At 57.8% G+C, this 27,891-nt stretch overlaps 3 protein-coding genes across 3 annotated transcripts; all 3 read left to right on the forward strand.

Moving 5' to 3' along the window:
- Positions 1-1,519: 1,519 nt before the first annotated feature.
- PRKACA (protein kinase cAMP-activated catalytic subunit alpha) lies at positions 1,520-19,130 on the forward strand. The gene is made up of 10 exons (XM_060007856.2): positions 1,520-1,689; positions 9,137-9,198; positions 9,652-9,780; positions 12,452-12,550; positions 13,578-13,660; positions 14,434-14,560; positions 14,653-14,748; positions 14,852-14,974; positions 17,017-17,181; positions 17,588-19,130. The coding sequence occupies exons 1-10, from the start codon at positions 1,644-1,646 to the stop codon at positions 17,711-17,713; spliced, it is 1,056 nt and encodes a 351-aa protein (XP_059863839.1). The 5' UTR covers positions 1,520-1,643; the 3' UTR covers positions 17,714-19,130.
- Positions 19,131-19,999: 869 nt separating this feature from the next.
- SAMD1 (sterile alpha motif domain containing 1) lies at positions 20,000-23,355 on the forward strand. Its single transcript, XM_060007857.1, has 5 exons — positions 20,000-21,392; positions 21,812-22,106; positions 22,197-22,293; positions 22,392-22,503; positions 22,626-23,355. Exons 1-5 carry the CDS (start codon positions 20,430-20,432, stop codon positions 22,782-22,784), a joined length of 1,626 nt encoding a protein of 541 aa, XP_059863840.1. The 5' UTR covers positions 20,000-20,429; the 3' UTR covers positions 22,785-23,355.
- A 1,143-nt stretch (positions 23,356-24,498) lies between these two features.
- On the forward strand, positions 24,499-27,472 carry C3H19orf67 (chromosome 3 C19orf67 homolog). The gene is made up of 6 exons (XM_060006620.1): positions 24,499-24,890; positions 25,579-25,720; positions 25,838-25,938; positions 26,025-26,210; positions 26,552-26,686; positions 27,151-27,472. Exons 1-6 carry the CDS (start codon positions 24,556-24,558, stop codon positions 27,323-27,325), a joined length of 1,074 nt encoding a protein of 357 aa, XP_059862603.1. The 5' UTR covers positions 24,499-24,555; the 3' UTR covers positions 27,326-27,472.
- Positions 27,473-27,891: the final 419 nt, after the last annotated feature.

Consider the following 27,891-nt stretch of genomic DNA (forward strand, 5'->3'; position numbering starts at 1 on the left):
CGTAGACTCTTCCCTCCCTGAGACTGTGGTGGACTTAGGAACATAGGTCCAGACAGCTGCTGGGTGGGGTGCAGGTTGTATACAAGTCCAGAGGCAGAGCAGTGAATTGGCTTGTAGACCTGAGACGAGCTAGCCTCCCCAAGCCAAGGAGAGCTGGCTCATCCAGTCTCCTGCCCATCGTGTCACTTCCTGTTTGGGCCTTCCTCTACTTCGGTGGTTCTCAGCTGGGGGCAGTTTTGCCCCGCAGGGCACATTCAACAATGCCTAGAGATGGTTTTAGTTGTCACAACTGCCGGAAGAGAGGGAAGTTCTACTGGCGTGCCGTTGGTAGAGGGACTGGAGATACTGCTGAACACCCTATAGTGCACAAGACAGCCCCCCACCTCCACCCCAGCGTAGGATGATCTGGCCCTGAATGTCAGACATGTGGCAATGGGAAACTGACCGTCCTCAGGCTGTATTTAAAGGGCACCCTGAAAAAAGGGGTTATCTTGCACTCCTCTGCTCCAGGAGAAGAGGTTCCTTTTGCATTGCCCAGACAGAGGGAATCCTCAGTCTGTCTGTGCCCCAGATTCCTCATCTGTAAAATGGGAGTGATGAGACTAGTACCTACGTGACAGGAGTGTGGTACGAAGTAATGTATTTAACAAGTGCCAGCTCTTACTACTGGCATGAGCCCAGCGTGGGCACCCAGCAAAGGGATGGCTACTGAGCGCCCCCCTCCCGGAGCTCAGCATCCTCCTGAAGCTCGGGCTGTAGCTGAGGGAGACCCAGGAGGACCCCGGATGGACCCTGGGCCTGCTGCTGCTGTCCTGCGCCAGGCCTTATGAATGACGACGGCTGGCGGCCCGGAGACCTATGACCCGCGGCGCTTGCCGCGCCCCTCCCCCGCTGGCAGGTGGACAGCGGCTGCGCCGGGGTTGGGGTGGGGGGGCCGCGGCGCCAACCTTGGCTGGCCGGCAGCCGCTGCAGCACTGAGCGGGGGCGGGGGACTGCGGCGCGCACGGACCCGGGCGAGCGCCCGCCTGGACCGCCTTCTGGGCCTCGGAGCGCGGCTCCGCCGCCGCCCGCCAGCCTCCGCCGCCCCGCCGGGCGGGCCCGGGCAGCAGACTGCACCTCCGCCCCGCCCTCTCACCCCCGGATTGACACTGAACGTTCTGCCGGGGGCTTGCCGGACAGCGCGCCTCCGCCAATTGGCGGCCTCGCTGGGCGGACCCCAGGCCCTGTCGCGAGCCTCGGCCAATCAGACGCGTAGGCCCGCCCAGCTGGGGCCTCGCAAGCGCGCGAGTGGCCAGGCGTCCTAGGGGCGAGTCATGGGGCCGAGAGCCTATGGCAGCACGGGAGGGTCACGGAGAACCAATGGGCGGCGGCGCAGCACCGTCAGTCAGGGCGGCCTAGGCCAATGAGCTGCGGGCTGCGGGGGCGTCACGGACAGCAGCAGCGGACTTGGGCTGAGGTTCCCGGGCGGGCGGGCGCGGAGAGACGCGGGAAGCAGGGGCTGGGCGGGGGTCGCGGCGCCGCAGCCAGCGCAGCCAACCCGAGGGGCCGCCGCCGCCGCCGCCCAGCGCGCTCCGGGGCCGCGGGCCGCCTCCAGCACCCGCCGCGCCGCAGCTCCGGGACCGGCCCCGGCCGCCGCCGCCGCGATGGGCAACGCCGCCGCGGCCAAGAAGGGCAGCGAGCAAGAGAGCGGTGAGTGCCCGGGCCGTGACCCCGATCCCGGCCCCGCGCTGCCAGCCCCCTCCCTATCCATCACTGCCTGGCCCCTCCCCCTACGCGCCCCCCCATTTCTCTCTGCTTACCCCTCAGCGCCCCTTCCCCTGCCTGTCCAAGGTTGGGGCCCAAGGCCCGCAGATGGCCCCGTAGGAGCCCCCTTGCCAAAGACCGCCCCCCACTGCAAAGACTGTGCTCCCCCCCAGCTGTCACTGCCAACCATGGTACGTATGACCGCTGGGGCCCCACATGGGGCCCTGTCACCACCCCACTGTCTCCTCTCCTGGTCCCTCTCCCCAGATTCTAATCCCTCCACTTCCTCACTCACCTCTTACACAGATGTGACCCACTGCCAAACCCCGACCCAGGCCTCTGCCAGTCTGGGAGTGCTGTGGGGTATGCCTCCACCCCGCAGGGACCTTGGCCACTTGGTGACCACACCCCTCCCCCCCTCCAGCCCCCGCCATCTTTCTCCTGCCCTTCCCCTCTTCACCTTATCACAGCCCCCCTCCAAACCCACTCTGTCCCCTTTGAGCACTTCCCAGAGCTACCTCCAGCATTGTTTTTCTCTTCTGTGTCACTTGGCATGGGGGACAGGATCTTTCTGGGTCCCTCTGCCCCTCTCTCACTCTGTCACTCTGCTTCTCTGCTGTGCCTCCTCCTCCAAGCAAGCGTCTGTCCCTGGCTGGGGTAGCAGACTGTTTATGAACCTAGAGAACTACTTCTGTGCTTCAAAAGCCAAGTTTGAGCCGATCTTGCTGGAATTCATTGCATCCTCTTTCCGGGGTTGGGGCGGCGGGGGGGGGGGTGTCAGCAGAGCCCCTTCCCATCTCCTGCTGTTCCGTGAGCTCTAGGCTCCTTGGAGGGCCCTTCAATAAATGGTTGTTTCACAACTGAGGCTCTGTCATTCACCCAGTCCCCCAGGCTTCTTCACCCGCTCCTGGCTTGGGATGAAAAGTAGAGGATGAAGAGGGTCTGGGTTTAGCAAGGCTCATTCAGCTTGAGCTGGGATGGTGAGAAGGAGGTATCAAGGGATGGCAGTTGGGAAGAGAAGTGGTTGACATCTAATGACTTGCTTTGCCAAGAGACAAACAGATTCTGATCATTCCCAGCGTTCAGCCAGAGAGGGGACTATTTGCCCCTCAGCTCCCAAATATATTGGCCTTTTCCAGCCAGCCGGGGAAAGAGATTCTTTATCTGGAAGTGCCTTCAGAAATGGTCTCTAGCCCCTTCCTCAAGTCCTCCAGCTCTTAAATTGTCATCACTCCAGGCCTAAAGCTGGACCTCAGCTAGGATCCCCTTCCAGTTACCCAGAAATAGAGTTGAAAAGGAATGGCCACATCAAAATACGCTCTTCCCAGTTACTGGTCTCAAACCCCAGTGTCTGAGTTCCCTGAATGTTCCCTCCCAGAAAGACCCAGGCATGAAAGCCAGGGAACTTTATTCCCACCCAGACTCAAATGGCAGAACTCGGAGTCACTGAGCAACCATGGAGAGGCCTGACATGTCACCGATGGGTGGGGGACGGGAAGGCAAGTGCCTGTAGCTGAGCGCTTGATGACAGAGGAGCAGGTGGGTAGTGACCAAAAAAGGTCTGGGCATGAGCTTGGAGGGGACTAGGCAGAGGGGGAGGGGCCGGGCCCCCAGCAGGTGAGACCGGCTGAGAGGTGGAAGGTGGAGGCAGGCAGCTGTACATTGCAGTGGCTCAGTTGAAAGTTGGGGAGATGACATAGTCCTGGAAAACTTTCAAGGCGTATCAAACACATGCAGTGGGGAGTGGGGGTGGAAAGCCACACAAGGAAAAGGAGCCCTAAGGAAAAGATCAGAGGCTTCGGAAGGAACCACTAATTCAGAGCACAGGCCGGACACCCAGGAATGGACTATCAAGGTGAAACAGAGCCACTGTTTATTGGGCATCTGGGATGTGCCAGGCTAAATGGTCTCCACAGATCTATCTGCTCGAGTGATTTTTCATAGCGGGCTGTTATCTGAATTTTCCAAACAAGCTCTCTGAGTTTGACATAGATGATGCCACAGAGGCAGGATTCACATCCAGATCCACCTACCAGACAACTTCCTGGACCCCAGGGTTTCCCAACTCAAACATTCTCAAGCCGCCTCCCTGATTTTTACTACATTCACTTCTATTTTGTTAACTTAAATAAAAATTTTGACTCGCTTTTGTTCAGATGTAAATTTTGATCTGTCCTAAGCAATATTATAAATGAAATCACAGGATTGCTGTGCCAGTGATATTCTCTCTGATATGCATTAAAATACAATGTAACTAGAAAAGTGAAACATCCCTAAAATCATTTCATGCCCCGCCAGTGGGACCTATGTCACACTTTGGGAAAGGCCCTAAGCTGTACTTCCGTCCAGAGGCTTGCAGGGGCTCTCAGAGAAGGAAATAGGATGAGGAAGGGAGCCCCTCTTGGCTTCAAATCTCCAATTCTGAGAGGATGGAGTTAAGACAAAATTTGCCTTCTCGTAACCAGGGTCGGCTGGGGGTGGGGTAGTAGTAGCCAGGCCAGCCTGCAGGGGGCACCTGAATTTCATCTGCCAGATGTCAGCCCTACTGGAGTAAGGAAGATGACCAAACCTTAGTAGGCACCAGTTCAGCATCCCGCAGCCCCCTATACTACCGGCTCCATGCCGGGGCAGGACAGCATTGGCTTCCTCCCGAGAGGGTAGGGATCCAGAATGAGCCCTGGGGTGGGGTGAGGGAAATCTGTACCCAAAGTTGCCAGAGCCATGGGCAGGGGCCTGGGTAAGATGCTAAGAGGGCAGAGAAAAACAAGACCAAGCCCTGGGCCCTGAGCAAGCTGGAGGAATTGAGAGAGGGCAGTGGCCTCAAGAGGCCCTGGGACAGGCGGCCAAGTGGGGCTCAGGCCTTGGCTGCCCTGACCAAAGGCACCCCTGAGAGCTGGTCCATGGGAGAAGGGACAGGTCTGGTGAGAAGGAGCCCTCCAGATACCATCCCCCCCCCCCAGGTCCCAGGGACAAGCAGATCCAGTCTCCGAGAGTGAGAACTGCCCCCCAAGAGGTCCCTAAATGGGAAGAATTGTGGCCCTCTAACGTACTACAGAAGTCCCAGAGGGCCAAACACTGTCTGTGCGTTGGCAGTTGTATGGGTGCCCAAGAGGGTCATGCCAAGGCAGCTTTTCCTTTAGCCCAACCAGGCTTACAGAAGCTTGAGGGTCCTCTCTGCCCCTTCCCTGCACCCCCACTGGCCCCAGGTTGGCTTTCTTTTCCTGACACCACCCCGCAACTCCCTGGCTCCCCCTATAGGCAGGGCTTTGGGGATGGGCAGCCAAGCTGGTGCAGCAGGTCTCATGAGCCTTCCCAGCCACCATAGTCCTGGTGACCTGAGAGGAAGACTTGAGTGATGGCTTCCAACCCCAGCAATGGTGAGGCTGAGCCCTGTTGCTATAGCAACTTACCAGGCACTCTCTGACACTCAAGTCAGGGAAGGACTGCAGTAGAGTTTAGGGAACAGGTGAAGAGGAAAAGTCTGTGGACCCCTGGCTGGCCCTAGAAACCCTCCCTTACTAACAACCCTGAGCTGGGGGGCCTGGGGAAGAGCAGGCAAGATGGGTGGTTCAGTTCAGACACGGAGGGGATGGTCACCCAGAGCGGGGGTCCAGCTCAGAGCCGGGCAATGGGGTAGTCCAGCTCAGTGTTGAGGTTCAGCTCAGATTGGGGGTTGGTCCAGCTCAGTGATGGAGTCCACGTCATAATGGACAGTGGCCCAGTATAGAATGAGGGTCCATCAGACTGCGGGTCGGTCCAGTCCAGTGTTGGGGTCCAGCTCAGGCTGGGGGATGGTCCAGTCCAGGGCTTGGTTTTCCGGCCCCAGAATTTCCAGGACAACCAGGTTTCGGGGAGCAGCAGGTCCTGAGATTGTTGTCTGGGGGGGTCTGAGGCTGGGCTCCTGCCTCCTGATGGGGCCCTGGCTTTTTGAGGGATGCTCTCTCTCTGAGCTCCGATTGAATCCGGACCACGGTGGAGGCTGGCACCCCTCCTGTGGGAGACATGGGCCGGCTGACAAGCTCTAAAGACAGCAGCCAGCTGGGTTTCCCTTCTCTGCCACTTCCTGTTGTCAGCAGGGGCCATGGGTGCCAGGCACTCTCGGGAGAAGCTGCCACTGACCCTCCACTTCTTTTGGGATCTGGAAAGAAGGAGGAAGATGGTCAAGGCTGCCTCCCCCTCCCCCACCCCGGGGTTTAGCGTTTCGTTTCCGGTTTGGACTTGCATGGCTGAGAGCAGAGCCAAGCACAGGGCAAGGTTTGATAGAGGCCAAGGACATCCCAGGATGCCATTCCCCCCTCCGCCCCTGCATAGAAGCAAGACAAAGTCAGATGTACCCATTTCTTTCTCAAAGTAGCAGAATTTGGGGGCTCCAGGTTCAAAGAGCACTTGGGGGAGGAGATAGGGTAGCTCTCACTGCCCCCCCCCACTCCCGCCTTTCTCTCCAGCTGCTCTTTCGGCTAATTAACGGAGCTCTGGGGCCTCTTTGGCCCCCAGGGAGGCCCCAGCTGCTGCCTGGGCCTGAGCCTTAACTCCTTCCCCTCTGCCCAGTGGGCACTGCCCTGGGCACATTGGGTGTCATCCTCAGGGTAGTCCAGCACCCACCGAGAAAAGCAGGGCCTGGCAGCCCGGGAGCAGTGTAGTCTGTGGCACGGGAAGTTAGCGTTAGCACCCCACCCCCAGGGCAGGCAGGCCAGCCTGAGGAGGGACACCCTCAGGACAATCTTCCCACCACCTCCTGCCAAGGAGGGGCCTTTACAAACCTTGGCCAGCGGGAGCAGGTACCTTTAAATGCTTCCCTGGCAACCAGCTCCTCCTCCCCTGTCCCCCGAGGCCTTCCCGAGGAAGCCAGCTCCGAGGCTCTGCGTATTCCTGGTTTCCCTGCAAAGGGAAGGTTCCAGGAGAGCTTAGGGAGGCCTGGGATGGATCTGGGGTCAGGTAGAGGCTGGGATGGGGACTCAGAGACCACCTTCCAGCTGTGGCTGCAGCTGCTTCTCTGGGGCCATGTGATTGTCCGTTTCCTGGGCTACCTGTGCTGCACCCTCTGGGCACCTAAGCAGAGCCAGCACCCTGAGCCTCGCTGGCCAGGGGTAGATGGGCCCCAGATCACCCCATCCCACTCTACCCCCCATTTTGCCCTCTGCTGGAAGAGGCAGGAAGCAGAGGTGAGTATGGGGGCTCCTGGCTGGGGTTCCCCCCATCATTATCCCTCTTTATCTGCCCACTCTTTCTGGTACTGCCACACCCTGTGCCCCATCCCCAAATCTGGCAAGCTGATAGCACCAGAGAGCACACAGCCTGGGCCCTTCAGCATTTCGAAAGGCCAGAACAGGGCTGTGTCAGAATCAAGGCACCGTGTGGAGCCTCCTAGTGGGGTACCAGCAGACAGACAGACCCACCAAGGCGGGAAAAACAGGACATGGCAGTTCTCAGGGATTTTGCTGAGAGCAAAAGAGGAAGCAGGACCAGGCTTTCTCCTGGGTTCCTCTTAAACTCGCTCCTCTCTGCCTTTCTGGGTGAGTGACGGTAGAATCCCAAGAGGGTGCCTTCACCCCCCCCTTCATCCAGAATTCAGTGTGTACGTTTGGAGGTTTCCAAGGAATGTGTTGTGTGTCAAGAAAGATTCTGCCAGAGAAAGCATTGGATGTGGTGCAGCCCCCAGGTTCAGGGAGGCCTCAGACAGTTGGTGGCTCAGCCAGGCACCAGCCTAGGACTCTCGGCCATTCCTTGACCACCCCCTCTCCGCCTGGTCATTCTTTGTAGGGCTTTCCTAGCCCACAGTCTCTCCTCCATCTGCCACGCTTGCAGCTCCATGGAAGGCTCTTCTCTGCAGATGCTGAGGGAGAGCCTTGCGGGTGATGGGGGGCGGGGGGGGTGGCTACTCAAAAGGCTGTGGGGGTTCCTGGCACTGCATATGGGTGAGATAGGCAGATATCTGACAGGCAAGGCCAAAGTACCAGTGTGCAGGACCCCTCAGGGTGGCATCCGTCCCAGGAACATCAGGGTTGAGGACAGCTCTGTCCATGGACCATCCTGGTGCCCTGCAACCAGTCAGAAGCAAAGCAGTTAACCTCGTGGGCAGTGGGGTCCGGGAAGTGATCTGAGACCAGTCTTCTCATGGGTACAATGAGAGTAATAGCAGCTCTGAGCCATCAGTGTAGGAATTAAGCATGGAAAGCACTCAGCACAGAGCTGGCACTCAGGGAGGGTCCCTGAACAACAGCGCGCCTGACCCCAGGGGACGGTTACAAGGACACGTCCATACCGTAAGAATCCATCAGGTTGAGCATTTAAGATTTGAGCACTCAGTGCTCCTCCTGTATTTTATATTTCCATTTTAAAAACTACTTAAAAGCAAAATTAATAGCTGACATTTATATGGCACTAACCCCTGTGCCGGCCACCATCCAAACCCCCTTTGCCAAGATTAACTCATTCGGTCTTCACAACCACCCCACCAGGTCATTACTATTATTATCCCCATTTTACAGATGAGGAAAACCAAGGCCCAGAGGTGCGATCAGTTGCCTGAGGTCACATAGCTCATCAGGGACCAGGCTGGGATCTGAACTTGATCTTATCCCAGAGTCCTGGCCCTTAACTGTTTTGCCGGGCTGCCTCTCCACATGGGCGGGAATGCCTGTTTTCAGGCCTCAGTTTCCTAGGGTGGTAAACAGAATGGTTAAAATGAAAGTTGACAAGTGAACCAAATGAGATAGTGGACGCGAAGCAGCAAGCCCAGGTTCCGCCAGGAAGTCTTCAATGTTAGCCAGACGGTGATGTTTGCCTTGGGGTGCTGAAGGGCCTGTAGGGGGCAGGCATCAGGCGAGGCTTCCCTTGAGCGAGCTCTGGAACGAGGGCCCCTCCATTGGCAAAGGTGGGAATGGAGCCAGCCGGGGGCCAAGGCAACAGCTGAACCCCCCAAGGGCGCCTGCTACCCGAGCCCCAGAGGCCTCCACCCTGGGCCGGCCTCCCCAGAGAAGGGGCCAGAGGAACAGCCAAATCCCGAGGCTATAAATACCTCGGCTGGCGTCGTCCCCTGGCCCTGGAATGTCAGTCAGAACTGGGGCGAGTGGGGGTGGGCTGGCCTGGGCGCCGCTCTCTGTCCCCCTGAGAGTGACCCCCGAATTGCCCTGTCCCCCATTTGGGACAGAATTGAGGCTGGACCCCACCTCTCTGTAGTAAAGGAGACCCCAGACCCCAGCCCAGATCAGGGGCCCCCCACCAGGCTACCGTCAGACTCAGCCAGGACACCCGAAGGCACTGGGAGAAGGTCAGGCTCTGGATTGAGACGACTGCACCCCACTTTCCACAAACCGGCCTCTCCCCAGGAATAGCCCAGGCCCGCGCCAACGAGATGGGGTCTCCATCTCACTCTCTCCTCTTTTCCTTTCAGTGAAAGAATTCTTAGCCAAAGCCAAAGAAGATTTTCTTAAAAAATGGGAAAATCCTGCTCAGGTAAGCCCCCTGGGTACAGAGCCCTGGGAGGGATAGCTGACAGCCCCCTGCCCCTCAACTGCATCCCTGTGCCATGGCTAGGATTTTACGGCCCTGTGGAGGGCTCCAGACCTGCCCTCATTCTCTCCCTAGATGCCCATGGGGGCACCTGATCACTCACTGCCAGGTTCCCCCACCCCACCAATCCATCCAACTGGCAGCCCCTGCCCCCCAGGCAGCTGCCAGCAGCTCCTGGGCCCCAGGCCAGGGCCGGATCTGGCCCCTGCCACCAGCCTTGAGGAATGTACCCTCCGCCATCTTGTTTTTCCACCCCCTGTCCTCACCCCCCTAGCTCCACCTGGTCCCCAGGGCCCCCTCTGCTGGTTGCAGAGGGAACACCCCGAACTTTGGCCTAGCAGGCTAGACGGGGTGTCGGGGGGTGGTCCCTGACCCTCCAGACCCTTGTGCCCACAGAATACAGCCCATCTGGATCAGTTTGAACGAATCAAGACCCTCGGCACGGGCTCCTTCGGGCGGGTGATGCTGGTGAAGCACAAGGAGACCGGGAACCACTTCGCCATGAAGATCCTCGACAAACAGAAGGTGAGCCCAGCCCTGCCACAAGGCCCTGGTCCCAGCCACCAGGGCTTTGCCTGGGCTCTTCCCACCACCTGGAGTGGTCCTCCCACCTATCCACTCAACAGCTATTTCCTGAGCCTCCGTAATGTACCAGACCCAAGGGCGGGAAGGGTACCACGCTGCCTTCAGGAAGCTTTCCCCAGGAGGAAAAGTACCCTAAGACGTAAAGCCCACACGGGCTCAGACACCTAGCCTGTATCGAGGAAGCCAGAAGTCTTCCTGGGGGAAGCGATGTTTACACAGACCTTCTTTCTGTAAATATTTTGTTTCTGAATTTTATTTTATTTTATTATACAGCAGGTTCTCATTAGTTATCCATTTTATACATATTAGTGTATATATGTCAATCCCAATCTCCCAATTCATCACACCACCCCCTGCCCTTTGTAAATTTTTTTTTTTTTTTTTTTTTTTTTTTTTGCGGTACACGGGCCTCTCACCGCTGGGGCCTCTCCCGTTGCGGAGCACAGGCCCTGGACGCGCAGGCCCAGCGGCCATGGGCCACGGGCCCAGCCGCTCCGCGGCACGTGGGATCCTCCCGGACCGGGGCACGAACCCGTATCCCCCGCATCAGCAGGCGGACTCCCAACCACTGCGCCACCAGGGAAGCCCCTGTAAATATTTTTGAAACCCTACTTTTTGCCAGGCGATGCTCTAGAGCAGCTCCATCCAGGAGACATATCACACAAGCCACATATGGTTTTAAATTTTCTAGAATCCTCATTTTATTTATTTTTATTTATTTGGTAGCACTGCGTGGCTTGCAGGATCTTAGTTCCCGAGCCACGGATCGAGCCCTGGGCCCTCGGCAGTGAGAGCATGGAGTCCTAACCACTGAACCACCAGGGAATTCCCTAGAATCCTAGTTTTAAAAGTTTAAAAAAGGCAGAATTCATTTTAACAATATGTTGTAACTAAGCCAGTATATCTACAATATTATCATTTAAATGTATGTATCCAGTGTAGAAATATCCTTAATGAGACATTTTACATTCTTTTTTTCCGTACTAAGTCTTAGAAATCCAGCGTGCATTTTACACATATAACACATCTCCATTCAGATGTTAATTTTCACTGGAAAGACAAGAAAAAGTAGAGAAATTGAAAAAGCAGATTCACATAGCCCAGGTTGTTCCAAACAGGCTTGAAAGTTGTCTGGTAACTGTGCCAAGTATCAGTTTTTAAATTTTCTTTTTTTTAAATTTCTTTATTTCTTTCTTTATTTTTGGCTGAGTTGGGTCTTCGTTGCTGTGCATGGACTTTCTCTAGTTGCAGCGAGCGGGGGGTACTCTTCTTTGCGGTGCACAGGCTCTAGGCACGAGGGCTTCAGTAGTTGTGGCACGTGGGCTCAGTAGTTGTGGCTCACAGGCTCTAGAGTGCAGGCTCAGTAGTTGTGGCACACGGGCTTAGTTGCTCCACAGCATGTGGGATCTTCCCAGACCAGGGCTCAAACCCGTGTCCCCTGCATTGGCAAGTGGATTCTTAACCACTGTGCTGCCAGGGAAGTCCCTAAATTTTCATTATATATATATTTTTTTTCTTTTTTTCTTTTTGTCTGCCTTGGGTCTTCGTTGCTGAGCGCAGGCTTTCTCTAGTTGCAGAGAGCAGGGGCTACTCTTTGTTGCGGTGCGCGGGCTTCTCAGTGCGGTGGCTTCTCTTTGTTGCGGAGCACGGGCTCTAGGCGCAAGGGCTTCAGTAGTTGTGGCGTGCGGGCTCAGTAGTTGTGGCGCACGGGCTTAGTTGCTCCGCGGCATGTGGGATCTTCCCAGACCAGGGCTCAAACCCGTGCCCCCTGCGTTGGCAGGTGGATTCTTAACCACTACGCCACCAGGGAAGCCTTAAATTTTCATTTTAGATTCTTCAAATTTTAAACTTGGTTCCCCAGTCAACGAGCCACATTTCAAGTATTCAGCAACCATATGTGGCTAGTGAGGAATCTACTGGACAGTGCAGGTATAGACCCAAAGGATGTAGCTGTGAGCAAAGCAGAAAAAGCCCCAGTGCAGTGGGGCTTAGAGCTGACCAAGGGGCCAGGCTGCCTGCGTGTGACAAGCTGGACTGATGTTGACTAGCTGCATGTGAACTTGGGCACGGCACCTCCCCTCTCTGCATCTGGGCTTCCAAACTTGCATGCTCCCATTGCATACCCCTCAGGGCTCCTGTCAGAGAGTGTGAGACGGCTGCTGGGGACAGCTGAGGGCTGAGGAGGAATTAGCCCTGGGTTCAAGTGGTTGTGGGGGGCGGGGTGTCCTCTAGATGCAGAGAAGGTATTTCTAAATCCCCCACCCCTTGGGTGCTACTCCCACCTGTCTGTTTGATTCCAACTCAGCTGCCCCTTCCTCCAGGAAGCCTTCTCTGACTCCCCAGGCTTCACCGGATGCCTTATCTGGGCATCCACAGGCCCCAAGCTTCCCCCACCACAGCTCTGACCCCTGTGGCCTGGTGACTCATGTGTTCCTGCCCTGAACTGCATGCCATGTGGGGACAGGCACCCAGCCCAGGGCTTGACAGGCCCCAGGCACTCAAACGATTCTGGACGGAGGACCCAGCCCGGCCCTGGCACATCTACTTCTGGGTGGCAGGGAAGAAAAGAGCTCTCTCACACCCGCTCCTCGCTCCTCTCCCACCCCTGCAGGTGGTAAAGCTGAAGCAGATCGAGCACACCCTGAACGAAAAGCGCATCCTGCAAGCGGTCAACTTTCCGTTCCTTGTCAAACTCGAGTTCTCGTTCAAGGTGGGGTCCCAGCGGCCGCAGACCAGGGCCACTGCCGGGTGGCGCAGCCTCTGGGTTCCCAGAGCTGGGGCTCAGCCAACCACAACCAGTGGTTGCCCGAAAAGGCAGACCCACTGATCGGGGAGCGGTGAAGAAGGCCCCCGGGGGTGGAGGGCAAGTCAGCCTGGGGCTCTCATAGACCCCAAGTTCAGCTGGGCCTGCCAACTTATAGCTTGATAACCTTGGGCAAGTCCCCCAACCTGGATAACATCCCTCAAAATCATCGATCCATTTACAGCAAGAACCTGACACACAGCCACAAACTGCCGCTCAGCCTGGGTTCAAATCCCAGCCTTGCACTTCCTGGCGGTGTGACCCTGGCAAGAAACTTCACCCCCATGAGCCTTAGTTTCTTCATCTGTAAAATGGGGATCATGGCAGGCCCCACGTGGTGGGGCTGCCATGACAGTTCCAACCGCATCATGAGCACCCTGCGTGAGCTGTTTTGAGTGCCGTCCTAAGCCATGACTGTGAGAGTTGGGAAAGGCCCCTCGGGGCCTGTGACCCCAGCAGTCACAAGGACCCCAGGCTTTGTTTAAGGCTCTGCTGCCACCATCTTGAAATTCATAATCATTTTTTTAACAAGGGGCCTCACTTTTATTTTGAGGGGGGGACTCACAAAATCTGTAGCCCATCCTGGTCCCATTTGACAGATGACAAACCTGTGGCCCCAAGAGCCTTGCTCAAGACAGTCACAGACAGGAGCCACCACAGAGTTCTCTCTGCAGCGCAGGCATGCCAGCCAGGTCCCTGATGTACCTCTAGCCAGCCCTCACTTTTGGCCCCCGTAAGCAGGATCATGGCTGCCCCTTCTTTCTCGCGGGCAGAATGAAATGAGACAGGTAGTCAGTGAGCACAGTGCCTGGCGCTTGGAACGCGCTTCACATGGGAACCAAAATTGTTGTTGTCGCTTTGTGTCTGACACCTGCCTTCAGGTGGGGCCTGGGGCTTGGGGAGTGGGGCCCTGATCAGCTGCTGCTTCCCACAGGACAACTCAAATTTATACATGATCATGGAGTACGTGCCTGGTGGGGAGATGTTCTCACACCTGCGGCGGATCGGGAGGTTCAGGTGAGCCCGACGCCCTCTGCCACCCTGGGCCTGGGGTGTGCATGGGTGTCGTCCGTGGAAGTGGCCTCTTCAGGTCCCTGTGGGTTCTTGTTCCCCCGAGCTGAGGAATCTACGATGTCTCAGCCACCACGAAACAAAACAAACACGGTGACTTAGGCGTCACCATGTAAGTGGGCAATTTCGTGTTTTAAAATTTGTGCTATCTTATTTATATAGATGTGCACTTTACATACAATAAAGTGCACAGGTTTTCAATACCCTGTTCCATGAGTTTTGACAGCTGCATTCACATGTGTAACCACCACCCCAGAAAATTCCCTCAAATGCCTTTCTTGGCAAATCACCACCCCAACAAAGGCAAACGTCCTTTCTGGCTTCAAACACCACAAATGTGTTTGGTCTGGGTCTGGACTTGATATAAATGGAATCACACAGTTCATATTCTTCTGTCCCTTTCTTCTCTTGCTTCACATAATCGTTTTGTGATCCAGCCACATTGTTGGGTATATTCATCGTTTGTCCTGGTGGTGGTGTTGGGTAGGATCCCATTATAGGAATCTATCACAATCTGTGATTCCATTCCTCTGTGGATGGACATTTGGGCTCTTTCCAGTTTGGGGCTGTATATGAATAAGGCTTCTCTGCTGATGCATTTTAATCGCTGGGCTGGAGGCAGCTCGATAGGCTCACCTGCTGGGCCATTAGCGGGTGGGCAGGTCCTGCTGGTGTGGCCACCCACTCTCACCCATCCTCTCCCTGCTTGTCCCCATCAGTGAGCCCCATGCCCGCTTCTACGCAGCCCAGATCGTCCTGACCTTTGAGTACCTGCACTCGCTCGATCTCATCTACCGGGACCTGAAGCCGGAGAACCTCCTTATCGACCAGCAGGGCTACATTCAGGTGCCCACTGGGCTGGGCGAGGGGCAGCCCCAGGTGGCCACAGCCTGAACCCTCCCACCCTCCCGGCCAACCGCCCATTCTTGTGCCCACAGGTGACAGACTTCGGTTTCGCCAAGCGTGTGAAAGGCCGCACCTGGACCTTGTGCGGCACCCCCGAGTACCTGGCCCCCGAGATCATCCTGAGTAAAGTAGGCGCTTCCCTACCCCTCCCACCGCTCTGAGGCCTGCTCCACTGCCGGCGGCCCCCTCCTCACCCTTCTCCCCTCACCTGCTCCCCTCCTCTCGCTCCAGGGCTACAACAAAGCTGTGGACTGGTGGGCCCTGGGGGTTCTCATCTATGAGATGGCTGCTGGCTACCCGCCCTTCTTCGCTGACCAGCCCATCCAGATCTATGAGAAGATTGTCTCTGGGAAGGTGAGGCCCGGATATGGGGGCTCAGGCCTAAGCCTGACCCTTCCCTGCCTGTCCTGCTCACTGTGGAGCCCTGATCGTCATTGTCAGAACAGCCTAGGGAATTCCCTGGCGGTCCAGTGGTTCGGACTCTGAGCTTGCTTCCACTGCAGGGGGCACAGGTTCGACCCCTAGCTGGGGAACTAAAATCCTGAGTGCTGTGTGGGGCGGCCAAAGAAAAACAGAAAAAGAACAATCGAGAAGTTGATCAAGTCAGGCCAGGCGGTGAAGCCAGGCACACGCACTACGCTAACTGAGGCTACCACTTCACACAACCTCGCTGTCTGATTCTGGACCACAGTGCCCAAATCCTAAGGGTTTTCAAAACCCCAGGTCTCACCCAAACTCCTGCCCTGCCTGCCAGGAGGCTGGTCTCGTCTCTAGTCGGCCCCGTTAGCATGAATTTTCACAAGTTTCACAGCAAAAAAGCAAGCATGTTCAGTTCCCAGGCGCTACCCCAGACCCCTCCGGGGAGTCACTTTGGACATAAGGCCCTGCCTCCTTTCCCAAATGCAGACTTTCTAACTTGCAGGGTGTGGGTAAGGGGTGACGGAACCGTTAGAGCCCCGGAGTGCATTAAGTACCCGCTGCCCCATGCACCCCCTCGATCGTACCCCACCACTCTGAGGGAGTGAGGAAGCCGAGGTGCAGAGATTGGACATGTCTGGTTCAAGATCACACGGCAGCATCGTCTCAAAAGAGGTTGGGGACCCCACCTCTCACTGCAGCTCACCCACCTCACCAGGAGGACCAACCATCCCTCCATCTGGCCCAGGAAATGGTGTGAGTGGCTCCCAGCTCAGCCTAGGTGGGCTGAACTGGCTCTAAGTCCCAGCTCTGCCACCCATCGGCTTTGAAACCTCAGGCCAATGTCTTCGCTTCTCTGAGTCTTATCCATCTCAGAACTGGGGAACTAGCCACTTGCCTCTCAGAGAGGTTGAGAGAATCACCACCTGCAAAGTGGGGTCACTAAAAAAGGGAAAGATGAGGTGTCTACCACCAGGCAGAACAGAAATTGCCAAGAAAATGGCCCAGAGTGGGGAAAAAAAAGAAGAAAAAGCCATAGAAGTTTTCGAGGCGGGAGAGAAATGAGCGTGACTCCCTTCTTTGTAGCATTTCACAGTTCCCACGCACCCTCAGCGGGATTATCTCCCTCATGCAGCCCTGGGATATCTGCCCCGTGCCAGAGAAGCAGGCACAGGCCCAGAGAGGTTAAGGGCCGTGGCCAAGGTCACACAACATGGAAGAGGCAGAGCAGTGCTGGAAGTCGGTTCTTGCAGCTCTAAATCCAGTGACTGCTTGCATACAAAGCTGTGGACTCAAAGCATTTGGGGAAAGTTTCTGGAAGAGTTGAACTGAGCCTCAGAGAATGGAAGAGCCTTAGCTATGCAGAGAGAGAAATAGACAAACAATTATTTCTCTCAGAAGCATGAATATTTCTGAAGTCCCCAGACCCTAGCAGAGCTGCCTTAGGAAGCAGTGGCTAAGAATGCAAGTTCTGGAGTCCAGCAGACCCCAGACGGAACCAACTTGCCCTGCTCCTCTGAGTGATCTTGGGCAAGCTGTTTAATCCTTCCGAGCCTGTTTCCTCCTCTCAGGAAATAGAAATGGGAACCTCTGGATTTCCCCGGCAATCCAGTGGTTAGGACTCTGTGGACTTCCACTGCCGAGGGCCTGGGTTCAATCCCTGGTTGGGGAACTAGGATCCCACAAGCCGCATGGTGCAGACAGAAGAATAAAATGGGAACCTCCTAGCTCTTACCTCTCCAGCAGCATCAGCATGGCTCAGGAAGTGGCTGGAAATACAGACTTTCAGGCCCCACCTGAATCAGATATCCCGAATCAGAAACTCCAGTGGGCCCAGCAAGCTGTTCTAATGGGATTCCGATGCACACTCTGGTTTGGGGTCCTCCACCCAATAAGACAATTGGATGGTGAAGGCAGTGTTCTGGGCTCCCCAAGCTCCAGATCAGTTTCCCAATCTGTCTGTGTTACCCCCTCTCCAGGTGCGGTTCCCATCCCACTTCAGCTCCGACCTGAAGGATCTGCTGCGGAACCTTCTGCAGGTGGACCTCACCAAACGCTTTGGGAACCTCAAGAACGGGGTCAATGACATCAAGAACCACAAGTGGTTTGCCACGACCGACTGGATCGCCATCTACCAAAGGAAGGTAGGCCCCCCCTTCCCCTTGTGCTCTGAGGGTTTTAGAGGGGGGTGGGCAAGAGCCAGGGAGTATTGCCAATGGAGAGATGAAAAGGGAAGGGGAATTTGAAAATAGGCTGCGGGCTCTGGGTCAGTTTAGATAAGGCAACTTAGAGCATTGGGGGTATAGAAACAGAATTGTGGGGTCATTTGGCCACTCTGTGACCTTGAACAGACTTCCCTCTCTGGAAATTAGTTTCCCCGTGGGTGAATTTGCTATAATAAGATTCTTGGGTTGTTAAGATGAGTCCATGGCTAAGATCAGGCCTGGGTCAGAGTAAGTGATCTCATGAATGTTAGCCCATTCGCATTTATTGTTGTAACGACGATTATGTTGACTGCTGAGGTCTGAATGGCTCTTGACCCCTCTCCAGGTGGAAGCTCCCTTCATACCAAAGTTTAAAGGCCCTGGGGACACGAGTAACTTTGACGACTATGAGGAGGAAGAGATCCGAGTCTCCATCAGTGAGAAGTGTGGCAAGGAGTTTTCTGAGTTTTAGGGGTGTGCCTGTGCCCCCATGGGTTTTCTTTCTTTGTTTCTTTTTTTTTTTTTTTTTTTTGTGGTGGGTGGGAGGGTTGGATTGAACAGCCAGAGGGCCCCAGAGTCCCTTGCATCTAATTACACCCGCCCCCGCCCCACCCTCCAGGGTAGGGGGAGCAGGAAGCCCAGATATTTGGAGGGAAACACCAGCTGCTCCCCCTCACCCCCTTCTCCCTCCTGGCCCCCCCCCGTCCCCCCTACTGCTTTTGCCTCCCTCCTCCCCCACAGACCCCCACCCTAGCCCATTTCTGCCTGTTTTAAACGAGTTTCTCAGTTCTTCCCTTCTTCAGGTCAGACCAGGTCTTGCTGGTGTGTCAGGGACAGGGTGTGGAAAGAGGGGCCCAAACTTAACTCCAGCCACCTGCCCCCCACCCCAAAAAAAAAAAAAAACCACAGGCACCACTCTCTAAGGGCAAATGAATGAAAGGGTAACCTTCCCTTCAGAGCAATCTTGCGAGGGAAGGAAAGATTTTAGTGACATGTTCAGCGGGCTACTTAATACAATATTTTAAAAAAACAATTTACAATCTTATTTAAGTTCCACCAATGCCTCCCACGCTCCTTCCTCTCCCACCCCTTCCCATGCCCCTCCTCCCCAAATCCATTTTAACAAGGCTGGGAAGCAGACTGTAAAGGAAGGAGCTGGGGTTCCAACCTCTCCCCCAAGCTGCTAATCTCCCCCGACCTCCTGCCCCCTCGGGGTCCCCTGCCAAGCCTGGAAGGGTCTCAGCCCCTTTAGGAAGTCCCCACTCCCTTCTGCCCCAATAGACCTGTCTTCACCCGTGGGCTTCGGGACCTAGACAAAGCAGCTGCCCCTCTCCCTGCCAAAGAGGAGTTGTCCCCTGAAAAGATAGAGGGGGAGCCCCGAGCCCAGGGTCTTTCCTCCCAGTAACACTCTCCCCAAACTTCTTAATTTTATTCTCAACTAGATTTTAATGTCCAGCCTCCTTTCAGTTGGGAAGGCCACCCCCGCAAAAGGAGGCCAAGCCCCCCCCCACCCCGCAGACGGCCCAGAGTTCAAGGCCAAGGTTGCTGGGGAGGGGCTGCTTGTTTTATTCACCCAGGAGCCTCCGCCCCCACCCCTCCCATCCTGGGCGCTCCTCCTCTGCTTAGCTGTCCGCTGTCAATCACCCGTTCTCCCCGCCCCCCCATTGTGGTTTTTTTCTCTCAATAGAAAAGTCGGGAGTCACCCCACTCATCCCCATATTTGTCCCTCTCATAATTTCTCCCCATCCCAGGAGGAGCTCTCAGGCCTGGGGTGGGGCCCCGGGTGGGCGCGGGGGCGATTCAACCTGTGTGCTGCGAAGGACGCAACTTCCTCTTGAACAGTGTGCTGTTGTAAACATATTTGAAAACTATTATCAATAAAGTTTTGTTTAAAAAAAAAGTGTCGCTGGTGTTCCTGACTTCGGTCACCCACCCACACACCCCCAGGGGGTTGGAAAGGGAATTTCGGACCACAGCGTCCAGGCTGATCAGCACCTGGTCTGCAGTCCTTGTAAAACAGGGTTTAGCTGGCATTCTGCCACTCTCCCCGCCCCGCAGGAGAAAGGGGCGCCAAACTGCCCTCTGACCCCAGATTAGGGGTCCCCACATTCTGAGGCGCGCCCCCTCTGCGTCCAGCCAGAGGCCGAAAGGGCGGGCGCTCTAGGGAGAAGCTGGGGCCGGCGCGCCGGGAGGCCGAGCGGCGGCGGGGGCGGCCCTGGTAGGGGGGTATGGGGTGGGAGTGACGGTGCGCGCCCCCCTTCCCGCATCCTCCCCGCGGAGCCAAGCGCGCCCAAGGGGCGCGGAGGCGTCGGTGGTCCGAGGATCCCCGCAGCCCCGGCAGAGCGCGGTGGCCCGACCCACGGGCGGCGAGTTCCCGGTAAGTGCGGTCCCGGGAGCGGAGCGCGCCGGGGAGGCGTGGAGAGGGGGGCTGGGCGCCGGGGACGTCTGGGTCCCGCGCCCAATGGCTGGAGGGCGGCCGAGCACCGCCCGCCCGCCCCGCCCGCCCCCTCTCCCCTCCCCCAGGCGCTCCCCTCCCCCTCCCCCGCCCGCCGCTTTCCCCCGCCCCCGCCCCGGCGCCAACTCCGCGGCGCCTCCTTAAAAAGCGCGCGGGAGTTGTAAGGGGGGGCCGGAGCGAGCCTGAGTGAGCGAAAGCGCAGGGTAAAGGGGGCGGGCGGGGGGCCCGGGCTCCACCTTAAAAGCGGGCGCGTGGGGGTGGGAGGGAGGAAGGCGGGCGGCGGGGAGGAGGGAGGGAGGGAAGGAAGGGGGGCCGGAGTGTCCCGGGCGCAGGGCGCGCGTGCGGCGGCGGCGGCGGCGGCGGCGGCGGGGAGGGGCCGGCCGCGCCGCGCTCCCCTCCTCCCTCCTCGCATCCCCGGCCCCGCGCGCGCCCAGCAGAAGCGGGTCTGTGTGTGCGTGCGTGCGAGTGAGTGAGTGTGTGCATATATTTTTCTCTCTTTTCTTTCTCTCTCACTGTTTTTTCTCTCTCTCTCGCTCCCTCTCTCTCGTTCTTTTTTTTTTTTTTTTTTTTTGCAAAGAAACAGCAGCGCCGCCGCCGCTCCGCCGAGGCGCTGCGCCCCCCGGGGGGGGGAGGCGGAGGAGGCGGGCAGCGGCGGAGGGAGGGGAGCCGGGGAGGGGGGCGCCGCGCTGGGAGGGAGGCAGCGCGCACGGTGCAGCCGGGCCGGGCGGGAGGCATGGCGGGGCCCCCGGCCCTACCCCCGCCGGAGACGGCGGCGGCCGCCACCACGGCGGCCGCTGCCTCGTCGTCCGCCGCTTCCCCGCACTACCAAGAGTGGATCCTGGACACCATCGACTCGCTGCGCTCGCGCAAGGCGCGGCCGGACCTGGAGCGCATCTGCCGGATGGTGCGGCGGCGGCACGGCCCGGAGCCGGAGCGCACGCGCGCCGAGCTCGAGAAACTGATCCAGCAGCGCGCCGTGCTCCGGGTCAGCTACAAGGGGAGCATCTCGTACCGCAACGCGGCGCGCGTCCAGCCGCCCCGGCGCGGAGCCACCCCGCCGGCCCCGCCGCGCGCCCCCCGCGGGGGCCCCGCCGCCGCCGCCGCCGCCGCCGCGCCGCCGCCCACGCCCGCCCCGCCGCCACCGCCCGCGCCCGTCGCCGCCGCCGCCCCGGCCCGGGCGCCCCGCGCGGCCGCCGCTGCCGCCGCCACAGCGCCCCCCTCGCCCGGCCCCGCGCAGCCGGGCCCCCGCGCGCAGCGGGCCGCGCCCCTGGCCGCGCCGCCGCCCGCTCCCGCTGCTCCTCCGGCAGTGGCGCCCCCGGCCGGCCCGCGCCGCGCCCCCCCGCCCGCCGTCGCCGCCCGGGAGCCGCCGCTGCCGCCGCCGCCACAGCCGCCGGCGCCGCCACAGCAGCAGCAGCAGCAGCCGCCGCCGCAGCCACAGCAGCCGCCGGAGGGGGGCGCGGCGCGGGCCGGCGGCCCGGCGCGGCCCGTGAGCCTGCGGGAAGTCGTGCGCTACCTCGGGGGCAGCGGCGGCGCCGGCGGCCGCCTAACCCGCGGCCGCGTGCAGGGGCTGCTAGAAGAAGAGGCGGCGGCGCGGGGCCGCCTGGAGCGCACCCGCCTCGGAGCGCTCGCGCTGCCCCGCGGAGACAGGCCCGGGCGGGCACCATCGGCTGCCAGCGCCCGCGCGTCGCGGAGCAAGGTGAGCGCGCCGCGGAGGGGGGCGCCGCGCGGTGGGCAGGTGCGGGCGAAGTTGGTAGCGGGGCGCGAATCCCGGTAGTAACCGGGCCGCAGGCGGCCGGGGCTTTGCGCTTCTTCCCGGCGGGCTCGGCGGGTGGTGACCTTGGCAAGTCACTTGATCTTCCCCAGCCTCAGTTTCCTCTGCTGTAAAACGCGAGTTAATAACAGTAGCGACTCCTTGGGGTTGTTGAGCGAGTTTAATGAGATTTGGCTACTGAGGGCTTTATTAACACAGAGCCTGGCATGGAGTGAATGTGTAAAAGTTAGCCCGTGTTGATATTAAAGGTGGTAGTGAGGCACACCACTTGGTCCTGGATCCCAGGGATTGGGCCCAGGGCCAGAACAGCTACTAACCTTGCGTGCCTGTCTCCCTTGCACCAGAGAGGTGGAGAAGAGCGAGTGCTTGAGAAGGAAGAGGAGGATGAAGATGATGAAGATGAAGATGATGAAGACGAAGTGTCTGAGGGCTCCGAGGTGCCCGAGGGTGACCGTCCTGCAGGTGCCCAGCACCAGCAGCTTAATGGCGAGCGGGGCCCTCAGAGTGCCAAGGAGAGGATCAAGGAGTGGACACCCTGTGGACCCCACCAGGGCCAGGATGAAGGGCGGGGGCCAGCACCAGGCAGTGGTACCCGACAGGTGTTCTCCATGGCCGCCATGAATAAGGAAGGGGGATCAGGTAAGGACCCCGCTGGGTGGGGGAGGGTGCCTGGTGGGAAGGAGCCGAGCCCCAAGATAAAACCACAGGCATATGCTTTTTATTTCCCAGCCTCTGCTGCCACTGGGCCAGACTCCCCATCCCCCGTGCCTTTGCCCCCAGGAAAACCAGCCCTACCTGGGGCTGATGGGACCCCCTTTGGCTGTCCGTAAGTTGGGGTGTTTGAGACACAGGGGTGCCGCCCAGGTGTGTATCACAGAACCAGAGGAGCATCACTGCTCACTGGTTCCCTTTGTTCCAACACAGTTCTGGGCGCAAGGAGAAGCCGGCTGATCCTGTGGAGTGGACAGTGACAGATGTGGTAGAGTACTTCACCGAGGCCGGCTTCCCCGAGCAGGCAACAGCTTTCCAAGAGCAGGTGAGTTCCTGACCCTCAACTTAGCCCCAGCGTTCCAGGGCCTTAGTGGGGGTGTGTGCTCTGACCCTGCTCGCTCGCTCGCGCTCTCTCTCTCTCTCTCTCTCTCTCTCTGTCCCACCCAGGAAATCGATGGCAAGTCTTTGCTGCTCATGCAGCGCACAGATGTGCTGACCGGCCTGTCCATCCGCCTTGGCCCAGCCCTGAAAATCTACGAGCACCACATCAAGGTGCTGCAGCAAGGCCACTTTGAGGATGACGACCCCGATGGCTTCCTAGGCTGAGCGCCAAGCCTCGCCCCTGCCCCAGCCCAGTCCCCACCTTACACAAGACCCCCAGAGTCCGGGAGCTGGTCGGGGACACCCTCAGCCCTCATCACAGATTCCAGTGAGGGGGCATGCCTACTCCTCTTTTCCCTGTGTCTCCCCAACACACACACCTCTGGCGCCCAGCACAGCCTGGACTCCCTGATAGAGGAGTGTCGGGTGGGACAGGGCCTGCTTATTTCACCCCAGGAGGCCAACCCTCCCCCTCACCCAGTCTAGGACATTTTTGGAAAAGTAAAATGGGGGCTTCCCATCTTCCCTAGATCCTCTTCAGTTCAGCCAGATGTTTCCTATATAAATGTTTTATTCTGTCTGTTCATTTCGGTGGGTGGCCGTTCCCCCCTCCCCCACCACCCAGGCCCCTCCCCAGTCTGTCCCTGGCCTGCAGCCCCTGGGAGCAGCTGGGAGGGGGTCCCTGGAGCTTCCTTACTCCTCCCATTTCTTTCTGTTCATTGTCGCTCCAGCTGGCTGTATTGCTTTTTAATATTGTACCGAAGGTTTTTTAAATAAAATTTTAAAAAAAAGAGAGAACAAAAACATGGCGCAGCGTCCATTTTATGAATGTAGTCGGGGACGTGGAGATCCACACCAGCCTCCTGGGAGTCTTGGGTTAGGACAGAACTGTTTGAGGAGGGAGACAGGTAGTGAATGGGGCTGCCCCACAGCCAGCTAACTGCTCCAGGAGGACAGGAATATTTGCTGCTTCTGCCATCTCCCCATTCCCAGAACAGCGCTTGGGCACACAGTAGGTGCTCAAATATTTGTTAAGTGACTAGCAGTTAACTCTAGGCTTTACGGGCATTCTCTGGGTCTCACCACAGCCCCATGAGGCAGGGCTCGTGAAAAATCCACTTTACAGATGTGGCAACTGGCTCATCACGGCAAAGATGTTTGCTCAGGGTCACGCGGGGTGCAGCCTGACACCTGTCTGAGTTCTTTACCCAGAGTCTTTATAATTAATATGTTTGGCTTCATAGCTCTATTATCTGACAACCTTTGCATGTTGCAAAGAATCCAGCCTACAACTGTTGCAGGCAGGGGTCTGTTTTGGGCCCATGGTAGGGTCTCCAGGCCTCCTGGCCCTCTCCATAAAAGGGGCGGAAAGGACTGGGCCATCAGATGAGGTCATGGGATGGGAAAATTTTTCCAAGTGAAAATTTTTATTATTGTTAGTAACAACCACTACATCACAAGTGCTGCTAAGTTCTAATGCAGTTTCTCAACTCCATTAGTTTTTTTAAAAAATATACAGATTCCGTGTCCTGGGAGTCAGAGACTCAGCGAGTGGGGCGGGGCCGTCCTCGTTTTCTATACCTGCAACCCCGGGGTTTGGACGCTCGGTAGAGACCCCTCCTCCCTAGGAAACCGCCTCAGAGAGTCAAATGCGCTGGCCCCAGGTCGCACCCCCAGGACACTGCCGCGCCAGCAGCGGCCCAGGTCGCCTCCCCCGGCGCGTACCCCACGGCCAGGTTCCGGGAGCGCGCGTGTGCGCGAGGCGCCGCGGCCGGGCCGCGCAGCGCGAGCCGGAACGGCTCGCCCCTCCTGCGTGTTGAAATTCAAATGAACTGAACTCCCTCCACGCAGCGCCGGCAGAGAGGTCGAGGCCCGGGTGAGATGGAGGGGGACGCGCTCCCAGCCAAGTCCGAGGTACCCTGGGCGGGGTCGAACCTGCGGCCAATGTGAGCAGCGGAGGCTTAAAAGAGCTCTGGTCCCCGCCTCCCGCCGCACGATGGCAACCAGGCAGTGGTTCTTGGGGCCGCTCCCCGCGGGCCCTGGGGAAACGCCGCTCCCGGACGACTTGGAACCTGGGGTACAGCCCTGCGAAGACCCCTCATGGTCGCTTCCCACTGGCCGACCTGGGGACTCACCCCAGGCGGAGCCCGAGGATATTCAGGGGCAGCTGCCCGAGGCCTCCACCTCTACGCCTTTCCCTGAGCCTCTGGCCCCAGGCCCCGGGCCCGCCCCTCCTCGCCTACCCTTGGACACCATGTTCAGCCCCATCAGCGAACAGCTCCGTTACCTGCTCAAGAAGGCAGATGATTTCCAGAGCTACTTGTTCTACAGGTGATGTTGGACGGGGTCCTAGGTTCTACCCATGGATGAGGAGACGGAGAAGGGAATAACAAAATAGGTGACAGACACTAGATTTGCAAACTCAAAAGCATTAGGAGCCAGAGGAGGTAAATGAAGCTAGCTGATCAGCAATCCAATTTCGAAGAGTTATGAGGACTGTGTAGAAATTTGGGGTTAGGGAGTGCGGGCTATTATGTGGGCCCTCGGGGTTGCCAAATCGCTAGAACTCTTCTCCCACTTTGTAACCATTGGCTTAGGTTTTGAACCCTGGGCAGGCTAAACAAAACCTATCTGAGCAAGATTTGGCCTACTGGCTACCAGTTTGAGGCCTCAAAGGATAATACGATTCCCAGACCAAGGGAAAGGGGACTGTGATTCTCATATATCAATGTCCATGGGAATCCCCTGGGAGGTTGTTTAAACCCTAGATTTCTGGGCTTCACCCAGGGAATAGTAAGTCAAAGTCAGTCCTGGGACTCGGGTGTCTGCATTTAACAAGTGTTTCAAATGTTTTTGATGCTGGTGGTCCTGGAAGATGCTCTGAGAAAGGCCTGACACTGGGGGATTTGGTTTGTAGTGGGGGTCCAGGTCAGGGATACAGGTGGGCAGTGAGTGGAATGGGAGAAATTGGTGGGGGAGCCAGGGACCTCAGGCAAAGGCCCCCTTCTCCCTTCAGCAGGGACCGAGTGCAGAAGGAACAGCTGGCGAAGGCCATGCCCACCTTCTTGCAGATGTGTGAGCCCTACTTCCTGTACCTGGAGGCAGCTGCACGGAGTGTGCCCCCCATCTTTGGAGCCCTGCAGGAGCTGATCCGAAAGGGGGTGTGTGGAGCAGGTTTCCCAGACCCTATGCCCCTTTCTTCATCCCTCAGGCCTGGGGGATGGGGAGGACGCTCATGGCAGGCCAGCTAATCACATTATGCCCCCTCTTCCATGCAGCTGTTGGAGATCTCCCAACAGCTGACTCTGCGCCTGGAACAGCTGGTCCTTATGTATGCATCATTTGGGTTTGTGAACCTGGAGGAGACTGACCCCCTAAGGTAAAAGGTTAGGAGACTGGGATTGGGGTCAGGGGTGGAGGAGTCCAGGGCATACCCTCATTCCCCACTCTCCCATCTCCTGCCAGCATCTCCTGTTTCTTCTGCGGGAGGTTCTCCATCAGTCCTTCCCACGAGGTGTCCATCTTTAGATACTGTGCCCCTGCCGCCTACACCGCCAGCCGCTTGCCCCGATACCTCTACAAGAAGATGCGCTGGAACCTGGAAACCACCCCAGAGTCCAGCAGCCAGGGGCAAGATTCCCGTGTGGATTAGTGAGTCCCCTTATCAGAATCAAAGTCCTCCCCTCTCTATGGAGAATGCCAGTTTGGGCCACTGAACCACCACCATCAAAGCATGGAAAGCCAAGCAGGAAATCAAGGACCTTTGAAAGGTCATCCCCACCTTTAAAAATATATATATGCCCCCATCAAAATAAAAGCCCTCATCTTAAAAGTAGGCTGACAGTGAGAAAAAGCCTCAGTATTGAATCATATCCCTACCTGAGAACTTGAAGGCAACTTCTGATGAGTTTCTACCTTACCTCCAAAATTAAAGCCCTCCAACAGAAGTTAGGAAACTGCTCACATTTAATTGCTGCCCCTTCCCCTCCCAGCTACTTCCTGTGCTATAGAGATACATGGGAAGACACAGGCAAGAGTCCAACCAACTCATGCCCCCAGATTCAGAAGCTGTGGTCCATCGGCCGATGGGTGCCCCTTGGACCAGCTGAGGATGACCTTTCTTCATGGTAGGAGCTAGGGCTATGGCAAGGTGGGCGTGGGGTCTGGAGGGAGGGGCAGAACCCAAACAAACACCATCTACCTCCCCCAACACTGTTTCCACTGGTAATAATGATAGCATTTTATTGTGCCCTGAAAAGCGCTTTATGCAGACTCGTGTAACAACCCGCTGAGGTCTATACTACTAGCCCCACTTTACAAAGAAGGAAATAGGTGCTCAGAGAGGATAAATTACCTGCCCAAGGACACACAGCTAGCTGAGTAATTGGCCAGGTCAGGGCCAGAGTTGTTCAGCCTCCCAGAGCCGTTACCCTCTATGTTTCTCATCAACAAGAAAATCACTTTCCCCCAGGGTTTTTCCCACCCCTAGCTGAAACAAAGCCTCTCTCAGCCACAGCCTCTCACTCAAGGGGAGGGGCTCCCGAGTAGCAGGGGGCGCTCACATCCAGGCCTGTCTCTCCCCGGCCCCCAGGATTTTGTCCCCGCAGCCTTCCGGGGACTACGAGCAGCTGCTGACCATCGGCTTCGAGGAGCCGTCGCACATGCTGGCCACCGACCTGCTGGTGCAGATCCTCACGGGCCAGGCAGGCACGGCCCGGCCCCCGAGCGCCGCCGGCCCCGCGGCGTGGGCCGCGCAGGAGTCTTGAACCTGGAGAGAGGGTGGGAGCTGGAGCTTGACAGTTCCAAACTCCAGGAGAGGGAGTAGTGGAGGGGCTCACTCGTTCTCCTAGTGCAGCTCCGCCTCGCCTTCCAAGGGGCCAGGCCGAGCTAGCCCGTCCGCACTGGGTCCGGCCCGGCCGCGGGGCCCTGCGGGTGGACACACCGGTTTTATGTTAAATAAAAGAAAGAAAGAGGTCACAGGCTCAGCGTCCGCTCGGATCGCCGCTCCCCTCCCCTTGGGGAGAGGGGGCCCCGCCCACTCGCGCGACCTTCTGGGAAATGTAGTCTCTGGAAACAAAACCATAGTCCACGACGGGAGGACGGAAGCTCAGAGCATGCGCAGAGGCGCGCATGAAGCAAAAAGGGAAGTAGCTGCTCCTGTCAACAACCGGAACCCAGAAAACCTCAAGTTTTGGGTAGCCGGGAAATTCAACGCCCACTGTGGGAAGGGACGCAGAGCCACGCCCACTCTTATGTTTTGACCCGGAAATTATTTCCCTGTACCGAAAAAGACTATATTTCCCAACGTGCCCCGGGAAAGGGCCAGCCATCA

This window comes from Delphinus delphis, chromosome 3, assembly GCF_949987515.2.
Source record: "Delphinus delphis chromosome 3, mDelDel1.2, whole genome shotgun sequence".
NCBI classification, from domain to species: Eukaryota; Metazoa; Chordata; class Mammalia; order Artiodactyla; family Delphinidae; genus Delphinus; species Delphinus delphis.